This window comes from Euprymna scolopes, chromosome 34, assembly GCF_053919585.1.
Source record: "Euprymna scolopes isolate OS-2025 chromosome 34, ASM5391958v1, whole genome shotgun sequence".
In the NCBI taxonomy this organism is placed as follows: Eukaryota; Metazoa; Mollusca; class Cephalopoda; order Sepiida; family Sepiolidae; genus Euprymna; species Euprymna scolopes.
Genome location: NC_136515.1, coordinates 29,336,088 through 29,359,165, shown reverse-complemented (window position 1 = coordinate 29,359,165; position 23,078 = coordinate 29,336,088). Strand labels below are relative to the sequence as shown.

At 34.8% G+C, this 23,078-nt stretch overlaps 1 protein-coding gene across 1 annotated transcript in view; it reads right to left on the bottom strand.

The window, feature by feature from the left end:
- Window positions 1–23,078, bottom strand: part of LOC145259061 (delta-like protein 1) — a 185,705-nt gene that overhangs the window by 71,191 nt on the left and 91,436 nt on the right. The window contains exon 2 of the mRNA XM_080116687.1: window positions 10,720–11,010. Coding sequence (XP_079972813.1) covers window positions 10,720–11,010 — 291 coding nt within the window. The remainder of the gene's footprint in view (window positions 1–10,719; window positions 11,011–23,078) is intronic.

Below are 23,078 nucleotides of genomic sequence, written 5' to 3'. Positions count from 1 at the left end.
TCGTTTGTATCAATTCAAACGAATACCCATGGGTGTCACTAATGGGGGTTCTGCCTTTCAACGATTTATGAATTCCTTTATTTCTGAAAATAAGTTATTCGGGACTTTTTCTTAGATTGATGATATTACCATTTGCGGTAAAACTCAAGAGGATCATGATGCTAACTTGGAACGCTTCTTAAAGGCTGCCTCAACATACAACCTCGAAATAAACCGAGTAAAATCAAAGTTTTTGCTTCGCTCTATCAATTTGCTTGGATACCAAATCTGTGACGGAACTACCCAACCTGATCCTGAGCGGTTGAAACCTCTTTTGCAAATGCCTCCTCCTTCGGATTCAAATTCATTAAAAAGGTGCCTTGGTATGTTTTCTTACTACGCGAAATGGATACCTAAGTATTCGCAAAAAAACTCGTCCCCTGGTTGAAAATAAACAATTTCCCATGCCGCCTATAGTTGTGAATTCTTTCGAGAAACTTAAGAAGGTCGTCGCCGAATCATCTGTAAAGGTTATCGACGACGAACTACGAATTACTATCGAAACCGATGCCTCAGAAAAGGCTATCGGAGGCACTGTCTTACAGGCTGATAGGCCTGTAGTGTTCTTTTCCCACTCACTAAACCCATCAGAAATACGACTACACATAGTTGAAAAAGAGGCTTACGCGATAGTTGAATGTGTCCGAAAATGGAGGGATCTCCTTGCTGGGAAGCACTTCACTATCGTAACAGACCAGCAAGCCGTATCTTTTATGTATAAGCCAGCTAACCGAGGAAAAATTAAAAACGATAAAATTATTCGGTGGAAAATGGAGCTTCTCCCGTTCTCGTACGATATAAAACACCGTCCCAGAAGTGAAAACATTGTTGCCGATGCTTTATCGATAGTGTGTGGTGCTGCTAATTCCTCCTTGGAGGATCTAAGGGCCAAGCTCAGTTCATTAATACACCCTGGTGTACAGCGTTTTTTGGCACTTTATACGATCACAAAATATGCCATACTCAATTGATGAAGTTCGGCGCGTGACATCCGAGTGTACAATGTGTGCAAAAAGAAAGCCTCAATTCTTCAGCTCTACTAACAATACACTGATCCGTGCTACTGCTCCCTTCCAGCGCCTCTCTGTAGACTTCAAGGGGCTTGTCCCGGCATCTTCGAAAGGATGTCGTTACCTATTTACTATCGTGGATGAGTACTGTCGATTTCCCTTTGCATTCCCTTGCTGTGATTGTTCTTCGCAGACCGCAATCAAATGCCTGACGAATATTTTTTCTATTTTTGGACTCTCCGCTTTCATCCATTCTGACAGAGGAACATCGTTCGTGTCGGAGGAGTTCAGAAATTTCCTGACGCGACTTGGGGTTGGGTGCAGTAACACTACTGCATACAACTCAAAAGGAAACAGTCAGTGCGAGCGCTATAATGACATTATTTGGCCCTGGAATCTAAACAGCTACTCCTTAGTGCTTGGCAGGACGTTCTGCCTGATGTTTTAAATTCTATTCGCTCCTTACTATGCACTAGTACCAATGCAACTTCCCACGAACGATTGTTCAAATTTGAAAGGCGCTCTTCTACTGGTACTGCCTTACCTGTTTGGCTCTGCGAACCTGGGGAGGTACTATTGAAACGGTTTGGCAACAGGAGCAAATACGACCCGATCGTCGAGGTAGTGGAACTCCTCGATACCAACCCTAATATGCGAGAATATGGCATAATGATGATCGGGAGGATTCAGCGGCGCTAAGACATTTGACTCGTTTTCCGCGCTCTGATGAACCTCAGGATCCGACCTTGCAAATGCAGACCAAGCCCATTTGATTGAAACAAATCCAGCTGACAATACACCTAATGCAGAAAATATAGAGAATTCGCAGAGACCTGCCAGTTCTTCGAATATTGAACTGCTTCCACGACGTTCTAGCCGAATCTGTAAACCAGTCCAGCGACTGGACTTATAAATAAAAAATATTGCCACTTTCAAAGATAACTTTGTACTTTGAAAAAAAAAAAAATCTACACCTTGCAATCTCTCTTACTAGGGGGAGATTGTTATATTTCCGTTAAAGCAAAAGTTTCTATGGCACGTGATTTTGCACACGTTCCTTTTCCTTTTTAAAAGAGCTGAGTTTTTTTCTTCTTCGGCATTTCATTACTAATAGTTCTTGTGTTTACTGCTGCTACCTGCTCTTTACTATTTGCTCTTACATTTACTATTGGCTTTTACGTTTATTATTGGCTGTAAAATTAGTTTGGTAAAGCCTAGTAAAGAGGTTTTGCTCTGTCTTCCGTTCTATGATAAAACACCACATGGATATTAAGAATAATCTGATACTAGCAAATATATTTGCACCTTGGCTCATCTGATTGGTGAGAGATGGCGGTGGTTCAATGGTTAACGACATGGACTGACAACCTGCGTGTTCCAAGTTCAAATCCAGTTTGTTCTACACAAAATAACTTTCACTTAGGATGTTGCTGGCAACCTTCCCATGGTCCCCCCCATAAGAACCCAATGTCTTTCTAAAAAGGATTCTGACTAGAAACATATCAAGGAAATCAATACTAACAGCAGACTCTTCGGATTCGTTCGCTATAATAATGATGATGATGATGATGATGATGATGCATGATATAAACGAAATTGTGTCTTTCGTTATAATAATAATATTTGTAATAAAATCGGATGTTAACCTTTCGACAGCTTTGACGCAAGTGAGTTGTGTCAAAACTGTCGAAAGATTAACATCCGATTGTATTACAAGCGTAGATATGGCACATTGTATCTTTCTACCTCAACCAGTTTCTATTATATCTCACTTTTTATCTCACTTTTTTGTCTATCTCTTTTTTTATATATCTTAATGTCTTCCTTATTGAACTATGCCAGTTTATCCAAATCAATCAATCTATTTATCTATTTATCAATCTATATGATCACATTTTTCTGTTCCATATTGTCGAATGAAATTATATACTGCGCAGAAGTAATTATTAGCAAGTAAAACACAAACAAAATCCTATCTCGCTTGACAATCTCTTGATTTCAATCCTCTTTGTATCATACACATTAGAAATCAAATTTTGAAGGAGAAAAATTGAAATCTTTACCGACTGAAACTTTTTCTCGTATAACTCAGCTGTGAGACACAGTTGATCCTCAATTGCCCCACTTTTCAAGATTAACATCCCCTCAATTTTCCGAAAGCAACTCCCTAAAGACGAACTAGCAGATGCTCAACGGGTCAGGATCGACTCTCCCACCTTTTTCCTATTTTTCTCATTTTTTCATTTGGACGCGAAAATTGACGGAGAATCGGCAGCTGTTGTTAAACAGCGAGAAATTTTTTATTTCTTTTTCTGAATAAAAAGGAAGAAATCTATGAAATAATGGCGTTCATACTGTTATAACGATGGATGCTCTAGCAAACTGCTAACATATCCCATATACACAATGACTTAAAATAAACACTAACATATCCCATATACACACTGACTTAAAATAAACACTACATTTAAACAAATGTAAAGAACTAACCATCAGAAAAAAAACGCACTCGAGGAACATCAAACCAGGCGCCATAATCAGTTTCCGGGGACATGGCCTTGTTAACTTGATTTTTATGTATCCAAACTAATCGACTACATGTTTAGCACTCTTCCTGACAAATGACCGTACCAAAAGATAGGACATTGTCTTTCTACCATAATTGCAAAATAACTTCCTGTCTCCTAACGTATGCCTAGTATGACAGGCAAAAACACGGTTGTCTTCAAATGTAATGTCAACAAGTACTTGCCAAAAAGTGTCTTCACTAGTAAACATATTTGTCCCTTACATTAATCACTTTCAATCATTTCAAATATTCTTCATCGTTAAACTTCTCGTTATCTGCAGATCCAGTTCGTTAACCCTTTCACTCAAGTGGCTTGAAGTTTTTGTGTCGTATTAGTAGTAATTATTCTATGTAGTGTTAGGACGATTAATCGGAATCAGGAACCGAAAAAAAAGTATCGGAATCGATATCGGAAAATTTGAGCCTATTTTCCGATGCCCCAAACAGTTCTTTCAATTACTTCTTTTTATAATTTAAAAGTTAATTTTCCATTACAGGTACTAATGATAAAATAATATTTATACATTTGGAAATACTAGTAAAACTAAAATCGATGTGTATTGTTAGGTTTCCGGAGAAATATGTACGTATTATACGGGGTGTTACGGTAATTCAACCCCCCTCCCAAACCTCAAACTCTATATCTAAATATTTAAAGATTTAAAAAGAATCGAAATCGATAATTATATCGGAATCGGAAATTTAAAACAGAATCGGTAATAGTGTCGAAATCGGAACCAAATATTGGAATTGCCGCATCATTGCCAATTCTCTTTGGAATATTAAAAACTTTAATTTTTAATCTTAAAAATAATTTGTCTTAAACCATTTCTGGAAAATGTAAAATAATGCTAGCATGAAGACTGGAAAGATGATGATGATGATGCTGATGATCCAATATTCCAATTATATGAAAGTTTAATTAGAATTATGAGAAAGAAAACGCAAATGTATATGTGATACGAAGGAGAAGTATAGAAAATATCATAAGAATTCATTTTTATTGTATCTGTGATTGAAATGTTGTCCAATAGCTGTAGAAAATGGCGTGTGATTAGACAAGTGGATACCGTCGTGGGTTATGGAATCGACTATGCTGTATTTAAATGCTGTCGAGTCTATTACGTTCAATTACACCCTGACCCTACATTACATATAGACCCGTCCTATTGATAAAATAATGATATGTATTTGACTAATCTAATTACTTTTTTCTAGTAGATATTACATTTCAGCATCATATACCCCAAAATATGTTGATATGCCGCAAGACAGATAAACTGAAACAGATGATCGTTAAAGCAATTTGATACTTCCAACAGTTGATCAGCGAGTCTCATTGGCGAGAGACTTTAATCATAAACAACTCGACGAGGGGATCCGACATCTTAAATACGAATGTTAACGAAACTGGCAGCATGTGTATAACGCGTCTACTGATAAAAATAGGTTTAAAAATTAGAGTGTTTGTATCGAAAAAAAAAAAACCCTGATAGAAGCAACATCAGCGAGAGATATAGTTTTTTTTTAATGGTTGAAGTGGTCTTGTTGGTGGGTGGTAGCAATGATACATAATTGTAAAGCAGCCTACATAGTCAGACATTCAAGCTTTTGGGTCAAATTTTCCAGGGATCAGAATTAAAAAATGGCGAGTAATTTGTTACAAATATTAGCATCTAGAGAAAGATACAAATATAATTACCAACCGTTTAATCAGTAATCCGTATCGTAGAGACTTTTAATATTGGAAAGAGCAATATATATATATATATATATATATATATATATATATATATATTACTAGCTGTACATACTCGGTATTGCCGGGTAAAAACATATTGCTGGGCGGAGGATATTATTTTAGATGCACGAAATATCGTAAATTGTAACGATTTTCTTGAGATGTGACCATATTTTGGATTTCTATGAAATTAAAACGGAAATAAAATCTCACAGCTTAAAGGGAAATAACTCATAGGTTAAATGAAAACTTCATTTTTATAAACGCAGCTGATGTTGCTCATAATAATAATTAAAAATAAATTTAGTGTAAATTAAAAATAAATTAAATGAATCAACTTTATATATAGAAATAAAAAAATACTAATAACGAACAAGATAAATGCAACTGTAGATACCGCACAGTACGCCCACTTCAAAATAAATGTCTAACCAAAAGCATAGTTTACCAGGCCATAATATTTGCGAAAGAAAACCCGAATAACAAGAAATATTACGTAGGTATGACTTCCTTAGGTTTCAAAACTCGATACTATGACCACAAAAGTACATTCAATAATAAAAAACACCGTATGAAAACAACACTAGCGAATAAATACTGGGAACTCAAGGAAAGCGGACGTTCGCCGGTAGTCGAATGGAAAATAGTAAGACAAGCAAACACATGTAGAGACTTAGACGACCCATATAGATTATGCCTTCATGAAAAAATTGCTATCCTATACTTTAAAGAACCCCAACATCTATTAAACTGTAGGAGAGAAATAGCGAACAACTGTGTTCATAGGATAAAATTACTCTAGGATAGAGATACAAAATAACTTTAAAACTAACAAAAACAATAGAAAATAAACAAATAAATAAATAAATAAAATAAATAAACATGCATATACAAAAACTATCATAAATATATAACATTAAAAAAAAAAACTAACCTAGATTTAAAACAGGTGAAGACACTAGATATCCAGGCTAAATAGAATACACAAAAAGAATCAGGTAAACCAGAGGTCAAATGGGCCTTTGTCCTATAAGGGCATGTCCATTGGCTGATAGGAAGGGTGCGGTGGATACTAGAAAGCTGATTGGCTAATTAAAATCTAAATAGAAGGTGCGTATATAAAAACGACAGACAACCACAAAATTCGCGCATAAGCCTTAAGAATCCTTGAGTGGATGAAACGCGGAATAATCAGTGTAGCTTAATCGCCATATATATTTTATAAATTACTAACTAGCTCTACCTACGTATTAGCACTTTTGAAGTAAATACTTAAAGTTTATGCATCAATTTATACCTTTGTATATTAATTTTATGTAAAAATGAAGTAGTTTATATATATATATATATATATATATATATATATATATATATATATATATATATATATATATACCCCCAATACTATAACTGTCAAATTGAATCATAATCACGATTTTTTTCAGTTACGACTTACTTTAACAGAATTTATTTTAATTTTCAGATATGCTCTTAACAATTAACAAAAGAGTTAAACTAGTGTTCATGTCTGGTGCTGATGGCACAACTAATCGATCTGTTGCTGAGAAATTTTATTGAATTTATCCTGATCTTGAGCCCATCTATTACACGACAGTAAGATGTTTAATATTAAAATTTTGTGAAACTGGTAATGTCCTAGACAAACCACGAAGTGCTCCCCCAAGTGTCTGACGAACTCGAAAACGCGTGCTCGAAAAGTTGAGAACAATTCAATGAAATCATTTTGATGATCTTCAAGTGAGCTCCGTGTCCCAAGAACCACCATGCAACGTATCGTCAAAGTCAAAAGTATCATTATTACAGACTGCAGCAGTTGAACACTATACAAACATGATCCAAACCGACGACTTGAGATGGTTACTTGAAGATCAGCTGAGTCAGAATCCAAATTTTGTTTGTTCAGCTACGAAGTTAACTTTGTGAACGGCGAAGTTAAATAAAACTGTTGTTATTATTCGCGCGAAAACCCGCATTGAATAAAATCTGCTGAAGAGCACTCGTCTAAAAGTGGTAGTGTGGTGTACTTTAAAACGCTACACCTTTTGGTTTGTGGAAAATGGCGCCTTGCCTCATTATGCGACGATTGGGCAAAATTGGTTGAGGGGCAATTTTAAAAATTGGATTGGGAGAAGAGGCATCATAGAATAGGCACCAGGGTCCCCTGACTTGATTTCAATAAATTTTTTATTTTTGGGGTCACCTCGAACAAATAGTCAACTCTACAAGAATTGCAAATGTCAACTATCTTCGCCAGCAGATACGAAATCGTGATTCGTGAGTGTAATCACATACATGGAAACTGGCTTACTTGATAAAATTTATGAAACATTTTCACAATCGACTGAAATTGTGCGTCAACGCAAATGGCGAGCATTTTGAGCATTTGTGATTTTATCAACATGTTCAACATTTTTCTCAGTTCATTAGTTAAGCTTGGTTTTAATAAAATATTGTTACAATTATTTTTTATGCTTTGGTGTGCGACGTATGTCACACCTTATATATATATATATATATATATATATATATATATATATATATATAATCACTTACAAGCAGACTGTTTCGCTGTATAACGACTCTTCAGTGCGGCTAGACTAGCACCCATTTTGAACTAGAGATCGAACCCATAACGATCTCGTTAATAATCTGGAATGGAATCAGTGCCCACAAACAATATAATCAAATGTCTATTTATATAAACATTTGACCTCCGCTTTTACAGAGTTCGATTTGTTTATTTACAAGTAAAGAATTTCGCGTTATGCTATACAAGCAGCGGCTGAAATCATTTACGACAGAAATCATATATTTATGTTCTCGCATAATTTACCCAGACAACTTGGATAAGTACATTTCATTTTGATCAACAGTGCCACATTATCGTGTTTTTGAAGAGTTGTGTGAACAACACATACTACATCATCCAATTAGTTTCACCATTTCATAATAATACGATTTATTTTTCTGTAACGTTGTGTTGATATTATGGTACAGACGTAAAACAATCTTTATAATCCACCCTAGCCCTAATCCAAGCGCTAATACAATTATGACGACCGACAGAATGATGCCTATTTTCATGGTTAAATGAAAGAACACAGATGATAGAAATGTTTGAAAGAAAGCAACTGCTGATTTACCCTCACCGAAATTTATGTAAAGATGAGAACAAACAATACAACAGGAAGTACTTTATACAGAACTTCCTGTTCTTGGAAATTTTCAAAATAGATGAAAGCAGGAGACAAATAAATGTAGAGTTCTCATTAGTATGAGTGTTTGTTTTCGTTTTTCACACCACGCTAATATGAAAACCATAAAAAGAATTACAGAAGCAAACACACAAAAGAGAATATAAATAATTTGGAAAATAAATGATAAAACCGTGGATGATATTTTCTTTCTGATGTTTATTTTTAATTTGTTGAGTCTGAAACAAAAATTGAAACTCAAACCAGTTAGCAAGCACTTTTATCACCTGGAAAGTGTAACTTTAGTGGAATATTAAACTACATAACGTTTTTCAATTCTATTTAGATAAAAGTGATTTGCAAAATTTGAAAACAATAGAAAGATAAAGTGAATTTTTGTTTCTGCTATACAATGTTTAAAATAGCCACCTGACCCCGTTGTCTGGATAATCGTTAGGAAATCAAAGATGATCTACAATCCAGTTTTATCCCGGCCTCTCCATTTCACCCTTTATCCACTCCCAGGTGTTATCTTCTGCTTTTGTCTTCCCCCATCTTCCTTGCAAGATGGTTTTTGCGAGATCCGCGCATCGTAGTACATGGCCGTACCATTTCATTTTCATTTTCTTACTATAGTCACCATATCTTCATATGGTATGATGCCTCAGTGTGTTCTTCAGTTGTAATGTGGAAATTCGAAAACATCTAATTCCTATCGCCTGTATCCTTCTCTCTGTCTCAACAGTTCGGATCCATAACAAATAATATTATGAAATCTTAAACCAAATACATTAAATGTATTTCGTGTTCTAGAAAATTTAAAAATTAAGATGCAAGAAAGTTACTAGACAAGTAACCAAATAGCCACAAATTGTAGACACTTTCATTTGTGTTACTAAATAAACCATAATTCTTGAGCCAACATGATGCAAACAATGTCTCTTTAATCGACTGAAGACATTAGCTAAAGTTAAAGCTTATTAATGGCGGAGGCGTATTTTTCATAAAACAAATTTGATTGGTACGAGATGAATGGCAAAAACATTTGTGTATAAACGGGATGGTAGAATGCTAATGTTTATAATCGTCCTGGGGAAGTAATTCGTCGAATGAAACACTAATGTTTTCGTATAGCTCATTTAGTGTAAGTACAGTCTATACTATTATTCTTCTTAGGCATTGAGAAACATTAAAGTAAAGTGAAAAGTATAAAATACTGCATTACATAAGTGGATGATTCATCATAAGACACTCATCCCAGGCATTGCCAATTCTTTTAGAGCACCTAGTATGTGTCCATTCCTCGTGATATCATATTTTCAGGATTATCTTCTCCATTTACTTCCTTTTGGGGCATTCTAGTATATGTTCGTTCATCAGGATACCAGCTTTCAAGGATAAAGGAATTACCCCGAGATGAGCAGATATTTTTTTAGCCTGAGAAGCCGCTAATCTGATGAACAAACATATACTAGAATGAAATAAACTTTCGTTCGGAATTTCATACACATTCCTAAATTCCACACAAAGATTCCCGAGTTCGACAAGATACATCAGAAGAAGACCGGAGGTTACATTGATTGAAACGGTGTGACAATGACATTGAATCCAAATAATACGGATATTTATCAAAGAGTTCGGAGGTCCATCCAGAAGAATGTGCAATTCACATGCATGTCGTGAGTCTTTCTATCTCTTTTTTTTTCTGGGAATGCAACGCAAAACATAGTCTAACGCCATTAATGCCAAACAATCTTAAAAAAAATTGAATTTGACAAAAAATAAAATTGTGGCATTGATGTTGTAATAATTCTTGTTTATACAATAGTATTTGTGTTATTGACATTGGAATTTTAATAAAACCAAAGACATTTGCTTATAATTTGAAATTTAAAAATAATAATAGTATGAAATATATATTAGAAGGTACACAGTATTATCCAGGAATAATTGACGGCTTCAGTATAAATATTTAATTAATTAAACTGTTTAAAAATATTTCTTATTTAAAAGCGAACACGCCTACACCAATCATTCGATGATCACCTAAAGAAATTATTCACTGGATAAACATATGACTTTTAAGTTTTTTTTTCAGCTGATATTTTAAAATTCATTTATAAAATGAAGGAAAGTTTGACTTACCGGCCATGAGAAAGAGAAAGGTAATCGGATAATAAATGGCCCCTTTTTCTTTCCACCGAGGTAGAAGGTGCTGTTACCGAGTACAGGTGTCATGTCCGCCCCAAAAGTGCATTTCGAATCCAAAGGAGCAGGATTCTGATAATGCATCAGACATATGGAAAAGAAGGTTCTGCATTTGTCCGTACAGGGCGGTGACTCAGACACACCACTGCAGCAGGTTCGAGTCTGGGTAAGGCTGTCACTATTGTAGAACGATGTAATCCTGATCTCAAACACCCCGGAACCATTCACCTGCGAAAGACAAATGAAGAAAGATTAGCAACGTTTCGGTTCAAAAGTATAATCCTCCCTACACACATACACACAAAGTAGAAAACCCATGACCTGTTAGAGCAAAATCACTACATTTATTCTCTAATTTCATTGCATATGTCTTTTCTGGTATAACTAAAGTTGTTTTTACTGTCTAATTTACATACGTGTTTATGGTATACATGCACATATCATGTAAATTAAATGGCTAAATAAAGCAGTTAAGAAGTAATGCTGAATAAAAGAGAAGCATTCTTTCTCTAAATGCATACGGACATATTCAGAAATATTAGAAAGTGACCGAATCTACAGATGGATAGAGGCAGTGAGAAATAAATAATTGAGACATGGGTTGTTTAGTTAAGTACAATGTACGATTAAAAGAATTAAAGTTGAGTTTTCTTTAAAGAATAAGTTAATCACAAAACTAAGAAATATTTTAGCATATATATATATATATATATATATATATATATATATATATATATATATATATGTATTACTTGCAGTTCAGTCGGGCTTTGCTCGGACCTATATACTGTTCATAACTTCATGTACATATGTATATATACATATATTAAAAAGTTTAACTCATGTCCAGGTAACCTACATCTAAAATTTCAAGTGTCTAGACCCAAAATTGGCAGAGGAGTTTGGTTGAGTCAGCAAAGGTCAACTCTTTCAACTTTGCCCTCTTGGCCGCTAATTTTACCTATTTACAATGCCTCCCCACGGGACAGAGTTAGACACCAGGGTCGTTTTTTAACGTGGAGAAAAGGTACAAAAATAAAAATTGTCTCAGTCGTGACGGATTTCTCCTCCACTGAAAGAGAACGAGAAATGGAAGTGCCGCATCTGAAGAACAGATATTACACTTTGATCTTGGCCAAAAGGCCAAGTTCGCCCAAAAAAAAAACTGATTAAAAAGCTTGCCCTTGTCTGAATACCCTTTGTCAAAATTACCTAAATAGTTTGCTAGAGACCGCAAAGGTCAAATCTTTTGAACTTTGACCCTTTGGCAGCCAAATTTTCGGCCAAAAATCGATTAAAAGGCTTACTTTACGTCTGAATACACTTTATGTAAAACTTCAAATATTTAAACCAAAAATTGGCTGAGTAATTTGGTAGATATCGCACAGGTCATTTTTTTTTTACTTTGATCCCTATTTTGACTCATTAACATTTATTGTTTTGGGTTCAAATCAAATTAAAAAGTTTGAGTCATGTCCAAGTAACCTACATTCAAAATTTCAAGCGTTTAGACCCAAAATTGTTGGTGGACTTTGGTAGAGTTTTCAAACGTCAAATCGTTGGACTTTGCCATTTTCACAACCAAATTTCTGTCCGAAAACCGACTAAAAGATTTTTCCAAATATGAGTACGTCGTATGTCAAATCTCGAGTCTGTAGACCGAAAATTGATCCAGTTATTACGTAGCGAAATGTACACAGACAGACATTTACACTTTATAGATAGAAAAAAACCGAGGAAACAAACATTGATTAACTCTCCTCCTCCTCCTCCTCCTCATAATAATAATAATAATAATAATAATAATAATAATAATAATAATAATAATAATAATAATACTGGATCGACTACAAAAAAAAAAGCGTACGACAGGATCACCCAAGCATGGATAATAGAATGCCTAAAAATGTATAAAATACCAAGAAAATGCAATGAAAACATGGAGACTGGAATTGACAGCTGATGGACAACACATAACAGAAATTAGCATACAAAGAGGTATCTTCCAAGGAGACTCGCTATCACCACTGCTGTTCATCATAGCCATGATGCCCTTGAACAGTATTCTGAGAAAGTGCCAAGCCGGATACAAGTTCTCCAATACAGAGGAAAAAATGAACCACCTGATGTACATGGACCATCTGAAGCTTTTTGCAAGGACCGAAAAGGAGCTAGAGACACTAATTAACACTACCAGAATCTTCAGTCAAGATATCCATTTGAATTTGGAATGGAAAAGTACGCACGACTAGTTATAAGAAAGGGAAAAATGGAAACGACAGAAGGCATGGAACTACCCAACCAAACAGAAATGAGGGCACTAGGGAAACAAGATGACTATAAATACTTGGGAATTCTGGAAATGGACACCATCAGAGCAACAGAAATGAAAGTGAAAATTGGAAAGGAATACCCCAGGAGAACAAGAAACTCCTGGAAACGAAATTATATAGCAGAAACCTAATAAAAGGTATAAATACATGGGCTGTATCACTAGTAAGATACTCTGGACCGTTTATAGGGTAGACAAAAGAAGAACTGAGACAATTCGACCAGAAAACCAGGAAACTCATGACTATGCATAATGCACTACACCCAAAGGACGATATTGACAGGCTCTACGTGAAAAGGAAAGACGGCGGGAGAGGACTGATCTGTACTAGAAAAATTATGAAAGGATAATTATGGCAGCGAGAGGCACAGACAAAACAACAAAGCAGAAAACAAAGAGACAAATGACAAAACGAGAAAAGAGAAGTTGGAAGAGAAACAACTCAACGGAAGATTCATAAGAATGACAAAAGATGAGAATAGCGAAAACACCTGAACATGGATTCGAAAAGGACATATAAACCGAGAAACTGAATCTCTAATAACTGCAGCACAAGATAACTCGATAAAACCAACCATATCAAAGCAAGAATCGATAAAACACAAGAAAACAGCAAATGCAGACTCTGTGGACAAAGAGACGAAACGATAAAGCATATAGTAAGTGAATGCAGCAAACTTGCCCAAAAGGAATACAAAAACAGGCATGACCAAGTGGGGAGGGCGGTGCACTGGGAATTGTGCAAACGACTGCATTTTGAGCGTACAGACAAATGGTACAAGAATAAACCAGCAACAGCACTCAAAAACGAGAACCACAAAATCCTAAGGAACATGGACATACAGACGGACAACCCCATCCAAGCAAGAAGACCAGATGATGTAATAATTAACAAGAAAGAAAAATCCTGTTAAATCGAGGACTTTGCAGTCCCAGCTGATCACAGGGTGAGTATGAAAGAAAAGGAGAAACGAAGCAAATACACGGAGCTAGCGAGAGAGTTAAAAGGGATTTGGATGATGAAGAAAATAAAAATAGTACCGATAAAAGTAGGAGCACTAGGAACAATTCCGAAAAACTTCGAAAAAAGAATATCAGAAATTGGAATCAGAGGAATAACTGCAAAAGTACAACGACTAACGATAATGATAACGATTGAAATATTACAGAAAACCCTTGAATACGGAGAATAATACAAGACAATATAACGAATAAGCGTTACAGGGAATGAAGAACACCGAAGCTGCAGAACTACATGTTCTACACCCCCATCATGCATCCCCCTCATAGTTTCATCACTGCTCCTCCCAATAAAAAAGTAACACCAAAGAGCTGAGAAGGGTAAAAAAGGACTGAAAGACCGAGGAGAGATCCCCAGCCAGACCTCGGTTGGACAAGCGCAAAGAGAACTGGGACTTTGGGAAGGCTTAATGCCACTCAAATTCCAGTATAAATCAATGGCCACTGCCGACGAGAAATCAATTGTAAGAGGCTGTTGTAATGATGCAAATTCATTTGCAAATGCTATCGAAGGAGGCGGATAGAACTGGACGTCTAGGGAGACTTGTCACTCAGCCTCCAGAGAACACCACAGATCGTTTGTTGACTTGTGTGAAAGCTCCATGTGAGCCAATAATAATAATAAACGATAACGAGCACCATTTCATAAGGTATGAGTGGACGTCTTCCTCTGTCCTTTTGGGCTTATCTTGAGATGCGCGCACGCGCACGCACACGCACACACACACACACACACACACACACACACACACACACACACCCCAGGTCATTGGATTTTTGTATGCCACGCTATTTTTCTTTTTATTATTGAACAATTAATAAATGCGAAAGTTCGGTTCCTTTTTGTGCATATACGGTCAAAGCCTCTGATTTTGAGTTTACACAATAACAGCACGCTGTTTTATATATTGCTCATGTATATGTGAGGTCAGTAATAAAGTTAACTAATTTGTATATTCGTGTGCAAAAAGACACTGTATTAATTAACTATAATCTGTTGGGTTTAATTGCTTATTTTGAATTTTAACACAATTTAGTTCTTTAGTTTAGAACATTTAGTTCTATTTGAGAATATTGTTTTTATTTTGTGAACAAATGTTTAGCAAATGAACATGATGACAGGACAGACGTTTATTCACCGCTACTGTTTCCCTTTCCGGCTTATTCTTTGATGTGACTGACTTATTTCTTCTTTCCTTTCTTTTCCTTACGGTTATATTAAAAAAAATTAATAAATTTGTGTTCAAATTACGAAAGTGTTACTGTTTATTGACACGAAAGTGTTCGCTTACAGCAATAAAATGTTTTAAGCATTTTAAGTAGTAAACTTGCGATTTAATACACACACATACGTACGCACACATACGTACGCATACACACATATGTTTGTACTGTAGATGTCTGCTGGAAAATGCATGTTTTAAGGTATGTACATATATTTGAATGTTGAAATAAAATATTGTGTAAATACACAAGAGAGAACTTGATGACAGTGAAAGATAGACAAATATACTAACATTTTGTTTAGCAAATTTTGTAGGGCAGCCTGATTTATAAGTTTGTGTGATGAGGAATGGAATGAAGCGTGGGTGTAAGTGACCCAGTTCGGAGATCATGAAAAGCGGAGTAGGGAGCGGTAGAGTGTGAACATGTCGAGTAAATCAGCAAGTTAATTCAGGAACTGAAAGGTTTGTCGTATATGCGGAAACCTGTCTCTTTAGATGACATTACAGACGCACACACACACATAGATAGATAGATAGATAGACATAATGCACGTGTCTATTTTGTAATAAGTATTATCTTGTATTTGCAATTATTTGTTTCCCTACTCACATATGAACACGCTACTGGAGAGAACTTGAATACATACTAGACACTATCCTCGAGTGTCTAAGCTTTCTCTTTACAGGAGTTCTCCAGGACAACTTGGCATGAGGATACTTTTATCTACAAATAAACTTTGAGTAAATATTCAAAATCACATAGAATTCACTGCCCAAACTAAATCTTCTCGGTATGGTTAAGACCCACTGGCTTTTACAAGGAATTGTACACCTTATTTAAGTGATGTTACCGTAAGTAATAGCACGAAGTTGGATCCTCAATTAGACCATATAAATTCTTGTTCTGGAATCCAATAAGATGAAGAGATCATAAAAAGATATAACATATTTAAATAGTCAATTGGGGAGAAGAAAATTATGTTCTTAACTTCTTTATTAATTCAGTGTTTTTGATGTAAAGGAGAACTTCAATGGAATATTCCAATATCTATGTATCTCATATAGAGTTAGCCCCAGGAAATAAGTCCCCTTGATTTTTGAGAACTTCGACTGAAGTAAATTGAAACAAAAAAGCGAAAAGGACACACGCACACACACACACACACACACACACACACACACACACACACATATATATATACATATATATACATATATATGTATATATATGAATTATGCACGAACGATATTCCATAAACATCCAAGCTAATATAAATATATGCAATGCGAACTATGTGTGGAATTAATATACTTAATTATACACTTACACAGTGCGAACTTTAAGCATCCGTGTCACTAATTTGATTTGTGCAATTGTGGAAGAGTTCGGTCGTGCGTGTTCGTCTACTTATATTAACCTATACGTTTTAGAGTAGAAACAAAACGACGCCATTAGCATTCAAAACGACACATCTTCCCTGGTTAACCAATCTTGACGTGAACCAACTGCAACTCAACCTGCCGAAGAACGCTAAACGGGCGGCACACACGAGCTATAATCCGATTTGGCTTCTTTTGGTACCGTTACACAGAACTAACCATGAACAATTGTTATTCAGACAGAAAATTTAAAGGTAATGAAATTTGGGAATGGAACCATTTTTTCAGCACATTTTATGTAGATTCAATACTGCGAAGTTGATAGAAGTTTTTTTTAAATATTTTATTGAAAGTTATATTTTTTCATTCAGAGATTAACCCGGCATAACTGATTCATACTCCTACATGCGTGGAGACTTGAATTCCGAAAATCTAATTGACTTTGCATTAATAGGTGAATAGGAAGAAGATACGTTTTTATTATTTGTATTTTATCAGTAATGTTAGGGTTAGATATGGATTTATTATTTCAAGAATTAAGACTAACGCTTAATAAAAGCTTGTTTGTATTTAGAGATATCAAAGGCCCGGATTAATCAAATCAGTTCGGGTTTAAGGAGAGTGATAGAAATAGAGAAAGAGAGAGAGAGAGAGAGAGAGGGAGAGAGAGAGAGAGAGAGAGGGGGAGTGAGCGGGGGGGGCAGAGGAGAGGAAGAACATTTTGAAATAGTCAGGATCAATTAGTGAATAGTAGTGGGAGTCGTGAAACCTAGATACAAAAATAATAATTAAAATATTTCGAGAAATTATTAACGCAACAAAATAGCCCGGACGGGGATGATTGTAAAGTTAAATTCATTAATATTATGATGGTTCAATATCGCATTCTGCCATTTTATTCTAAGCCAGCTTTCCACTTTGACAGAAAAACACGTGACAGGCTAATTCATTCTTGATAAAACTACTGAAAAGAATACTAAGAAAAGATAACTATAATAATTGCTTTGTATCCATGGCAACCCACACGAACGGATTATTAGCTTGCTAGATTTACACCAGATTGTGAAATGACAACGTTGTATACTATACAACGAAACATTTGAAGCGTTTACTATTCGAAAGAGTCTCATTATTCTTTAAATAAACTAATGAAATAAAAACAAGTATCCGAAGCAACATGCATGTGTGTGTGTGTGTGTGTGTGTGTGTGTGTGTGTGTGTGTGTGTGTGTGCGTGTGTGCTGCATAAACACATCGACTTACATAAACAACTCATCCTTTGTACATCAGGTGTTTAGTTTTATTTATCACTGTTAAGATTAATTCACATCAGCGATTATATTTATATTATTTTTACTTACTAGGAGTCATGAAACATGTCATGACCAGCGATCGCGCATCGATAAAAACAGACTGACATCTCCCAAATTTCCAGCACTCTCTACTTCTTTCGATAGCCGTTGCAAATCAATTTGTGCTATCGCAACAGACGCTTATCATTGCTTTCTCACAGAAAACACTAACCTTTTCTGAAAATTGACAAAAAAAAAAAAAAAAACGCTGACAAAAGCCCCCTTCAAGCTTCTAGTAGTCTCCGTACCCTTCCAGTGGAGGTTTAATTTGTGTTCTTCCTTGTTGATCTTCCCATCCCTCTTGACTCTCACGACTATATCGGGTGGTACCTGCTTATATTGGCACCATTACACATGTATGGCTGTGTGGTTTTCAGTAGGAAGGGGTCTCAGATTATGGACATTGTGTCAGTTTTAAATTCCTTGAATTCGTCTGATGTTCTTTCCATATATTTTTCTTTATTTAAACTTTACCGTCGTTGAACAGCATTCACTGATGATGTGAGTTGGTTTTCCCACGCAAGAATTTTTCTTAATATTTCATTTATTTTCATCAATGCCGTGATCTACCGGATTATAAAAATTGAACGAAATTCGAAATAATTCTTTGAAGTTGAAAATGTCCAGTTCTTAATTTTCACATTCAATTATTTTATCAAAAATGTATTTTTTCATAAAACGGCGGAAAATGTCAGAAATATTTCAATTATTGTGACATTAACAATTTAACATGATTTTATTTTTTTCTTATTATTTGCTAAATGTGAAGAAATCAGTCTTATATATATATATATATATATATATATATATATATATATATATATATGTGTGTGTGTGTGTGTGTGTGTGTGTGTGTGTGTGTGTAAAGTACTAAACTAATAAACCGATCATTATTAATTTGGAAAACATCAGTTAAACGTAATAGTACGTCATGTAGCCTATTTTTCTTTTAATTTAGTGTTGAGCAAAAGAAAGCAAAGCACGGATGCTTTTTGTAAAAATTCAAATATCTACGATTTTAGTTAAATTTTAAGAATAAATATTCCAGTTTTCATTTTTTTTGTAGAATTTAAAATGCTTTAGATAATAATATCGGCACAATTTTTCATTTGAAAATATTTCAGATTTACATTAAATCCGATTTATAACTATTTGACACGAATTAAGCAAGATTTTCTGAATCTGAATTTCTTTTAAGTTTAAATTTCTAGAATCAAAATCATGTAATGGATTTTGATCCAAATTGGAAAGAAAATTATAAGCATAAGGTTTAGTAGCATTATATGTTGATTTTGATCTTCACAAGTTCATAAATAAAATGTTCTGTTCTTAAAAAATTTTCTTGCCTTATATATATTTTTTCTTGCCTTATATATATATATATATATATATATATATATATTAAGAGGTATATGTGACAAAAAACAAGGATAAAAAGTGCTCAATACGTTAGTAGAGCTGAATATGTTTTTAATTATCACGACCTCAAATGTATTAACTTAATTCCTTACAAATTATTTCAATAGACAGGATAAAAGTTATCCGCCCATATCGTCAGATGATTCAAGTTAAAATAAAAATAAAAAGGAAAGATATGGTTTTTACGATTACATATGGATATTAAAAACCAAGAAAATGGAAGTAAGAGAGAGAAACGGGAGAAGGAAAAAGGGGGAAAAAATAGGGGGACAATAAGAAAAGTAAAAATTAAATTAAAAATTATTAAGATAAATACAGGAGAGGAGGAGGAAGAAAAGAAGGAAAATAGATGATTGAGCGTGCCAAAAAAGTTTGTTGAGTTCTGGATGATAACCTGCACGTGTCTGGAGTTAAAGAGTCAGCAATCGTCTATGACGACGGTGTTAATGGGGGGGGGGGCAGAAAGAGCTAAGATACGTGCAGTTGTAATGGGTAAACAGATCCCTCCAATATAGTATAGAACATCTCTTTTTTAATCTCAGTTATAGATTCTGTTGGGTAGATTTTAGAATTGGAATCGAGTTTAGGGAGGAAGATAAATAAAAATAAATAAAATAAGAATAAATGAGTTTTTGGAAAAATAGAATAAATTTGATGCTATAAAGCGGTGTTCAGATTCTCTTGGATAATGGGGCTCTGAAAATGGTTGGGAATAAGGGTGTTAGATTACAAGACAGTGTTAAGAAAATAATAAGGTATGAATTTTGAAGGGTGCAGAATTTCTAGGAAAGTGGGAATTTGTAATGGTTTCAGAAATTTAAAGTTTTAATTACATGGATTTAGTATTTTTCTTTTCTTTTTTTTAAATGTTTGGAGTTATTAATGGAGAATATTATGCATAACTATGTTTGGAATTATTAGTGGAGAATATTACGCATAGATATAGGAGAAGATGGGTAATTTGAAGGTTGACCGTAATTATATTTATAAGAATTTTTATGTTTATTAAAATGTGTGGTAATTAAAGATATAAGGAGGAGGAGATAATCTCGAAGGAGTAAAATAAATAATTAAGAATTAAAGTAATATGCTTGAAAAGTAATAAATAGTGTTTAATGTAACAGTTGTGAGTTTCGATGGGTTGTGTAATAGTGTTACTAGTGTTAAGGGTGTTAAGAGTGTTAAGAGTGTTAAGGGTGTTAATGGGTGTTAAGAGTTTTAAGGGTGTTAAGAGTGTTAAGGGTGTTAAGGGTGTTAAGAGTGTTAAGGGTGTTAAGGGTGTTAAGAGTGTTAAGGGTGTTAAGAGTGTTAAGGGTGTTAAGAGTGTGCAATTGTTTAGGTTGAGGGGGTTCGTATCATATGAACTTCAAGGTGTGAAGGTAGGATCTACAAATAATTGACGTTTCATTTCTAATGTCTAATAATTTATCTCTATCTTTAAAGTTAGTAATAAGTTTTTTTTCCATGTGAACAAAGGAAGCAGGGGAATATATAGAGTTACAGATATTAGATTTTTTGAGAATTCCCCATTTAATGGTGGGTGTGAGATTATTTTAAATCAGGTTTAAGTAGTGTGTAATTAATTATGTTTTGTTTGGGTAGTTGGGGTTATTGGATGAGCATTTATAGACTCTAAGACTGTCTTTAAAAGAGGTTCCAGCGAATCCGATGTAGTATTTTTTCATCATTTAGGTTTTCTATTGGGGCGATAATGGCTTTGTATACAACTTCAGTTTGTAGGCATTGTTGTCCGAGTGGACAATCTGATTTATTTGTGAAGTTGCAGTTTTTTGTGTTACTGATATTTTTGTAATTATTGTTTTCGTTATTAAGTATTCTATTATTATGTTTTTAATTATTCTTTCTAGGTTATCACTGCAACTGTAGCTGATTGTTATAGTGTTTTTATTAAAGAGTTTATGTAATATGTTGCTGGGGGGGAGTGAGTGTTAACTAACTTGAATAATTTTTTCCCGGTTTATCTTGAATCATTAAATTAAAAGGAAGCTTGGACAAAATAATTTTCCCAAATCTGTGTCTTTTATTGTTGGGGGTTTGGATCAAAATTGTTGATGATGGTATTAGTATATCCACTATCGTTTAGAGCTGCTTCAAAAAGGGTTTGTGTCTATTGAAAATTTCACGTTTTGATGAGTTTGTACTAATTCTATTTTCGATGGATTGGGGGAAGTGTTTAATGATAGGTTTCGGGTGGTTATATATATATATATATATATATATATATATATATATATATATATATATATATATATTATAACTTACTACCTAGCTCTGCCTACGTATTGAACACTGTTGAAATAAATACTTAAAGTTTACGCATAAATTTATAGTTTCGTAGGTTAATTTATGTGATTAAATGAAGTATCATATATATATATATATATATATATATATATATATATATATATTCGTTTTCTTGTAAGACTAAGGTCTGCTCATACACGCTACTTGACACCTTGACGCTTCGTCAGGACGCGCTTTTAGCTCTTCTCCCGTTGCTATTGGCAATTGTAAACTGTTAACGTCCTGGAAGCAGGGTAGTAGATGGATTTACTGAATCTGCTCTGGGTACGTGACAAGAGACTTAAAGAAAGGGAGAGTAAAAGGGATCAGATAAGCCCTGGGAAAGTAGGTGATGTTGAGTATCAGCTGTATCGAGGGGTGGGGCCTCGTACTCGTCTCTTAATGGTGTCAAGCGCGGGATCGTGCATGCGTGCATTAGTGTGGATCTGTGATGAGATGTGAATGTGTAACCAATTAAGAACATGTGTTGCGAATGTGACGTTTCAGTGTGTGTGCGTACACAATTACACTTACTGATACGCGTTCGTTCGCCCATGTTTGCAAACACTTTCGCTATCATATATAGAGACAGTAGACAAAGTATTTGTTTATAACTGATAAGAAATCATATGAGTCGTATAACGATGGAACTTTTTTTTTTTTTATATCTATCGTTTATAAAAATCCCATATAATTGATCTCGGCATTCCATGTGTTTGTGAACAACTGGACCCCCCCACACACTGAGGTTCTTTCTAAAGGCATATATGAGTGCTAGATAAGTAAACCTGTTCAATTCACGCTGCATTTTCAGGTTAAGAATGGTCATTTGTGAAGCTGCCATGTTCTGTCTGCCAAACCATCCGACATAAATACCCCCCCACAAAGATGACAAGCAGCTAAATCCCACCCCATACACAGTAGAGATCCCTAGGTGTAAGAAAGCCTTCTACTTCAATAGTTTATTCCCCAGAACTGCTAGACTTTGGAACTCCCTTCTGGGATTCTGCTTTCCCAACTGTACTGACATGCAGAAGTTCAAGTGTAATGTGAACAGACATCTTTCTACTCATCTCCCTTCATAATATCACTGCAACTTATGTCCCCGGTATTAGCTCCCGACTTCACAATGGCAGTGTGCCTTGTTTTGGGTGCAAATTAAAAAAAAATCAGTCGATTGTTGCCACAGGAACTTCAGCTACCCGTACGAAACTAATGTGTGTGTATGTGTGTGTGTGTGTGCTCCCCATGTGCACGGAGTAAC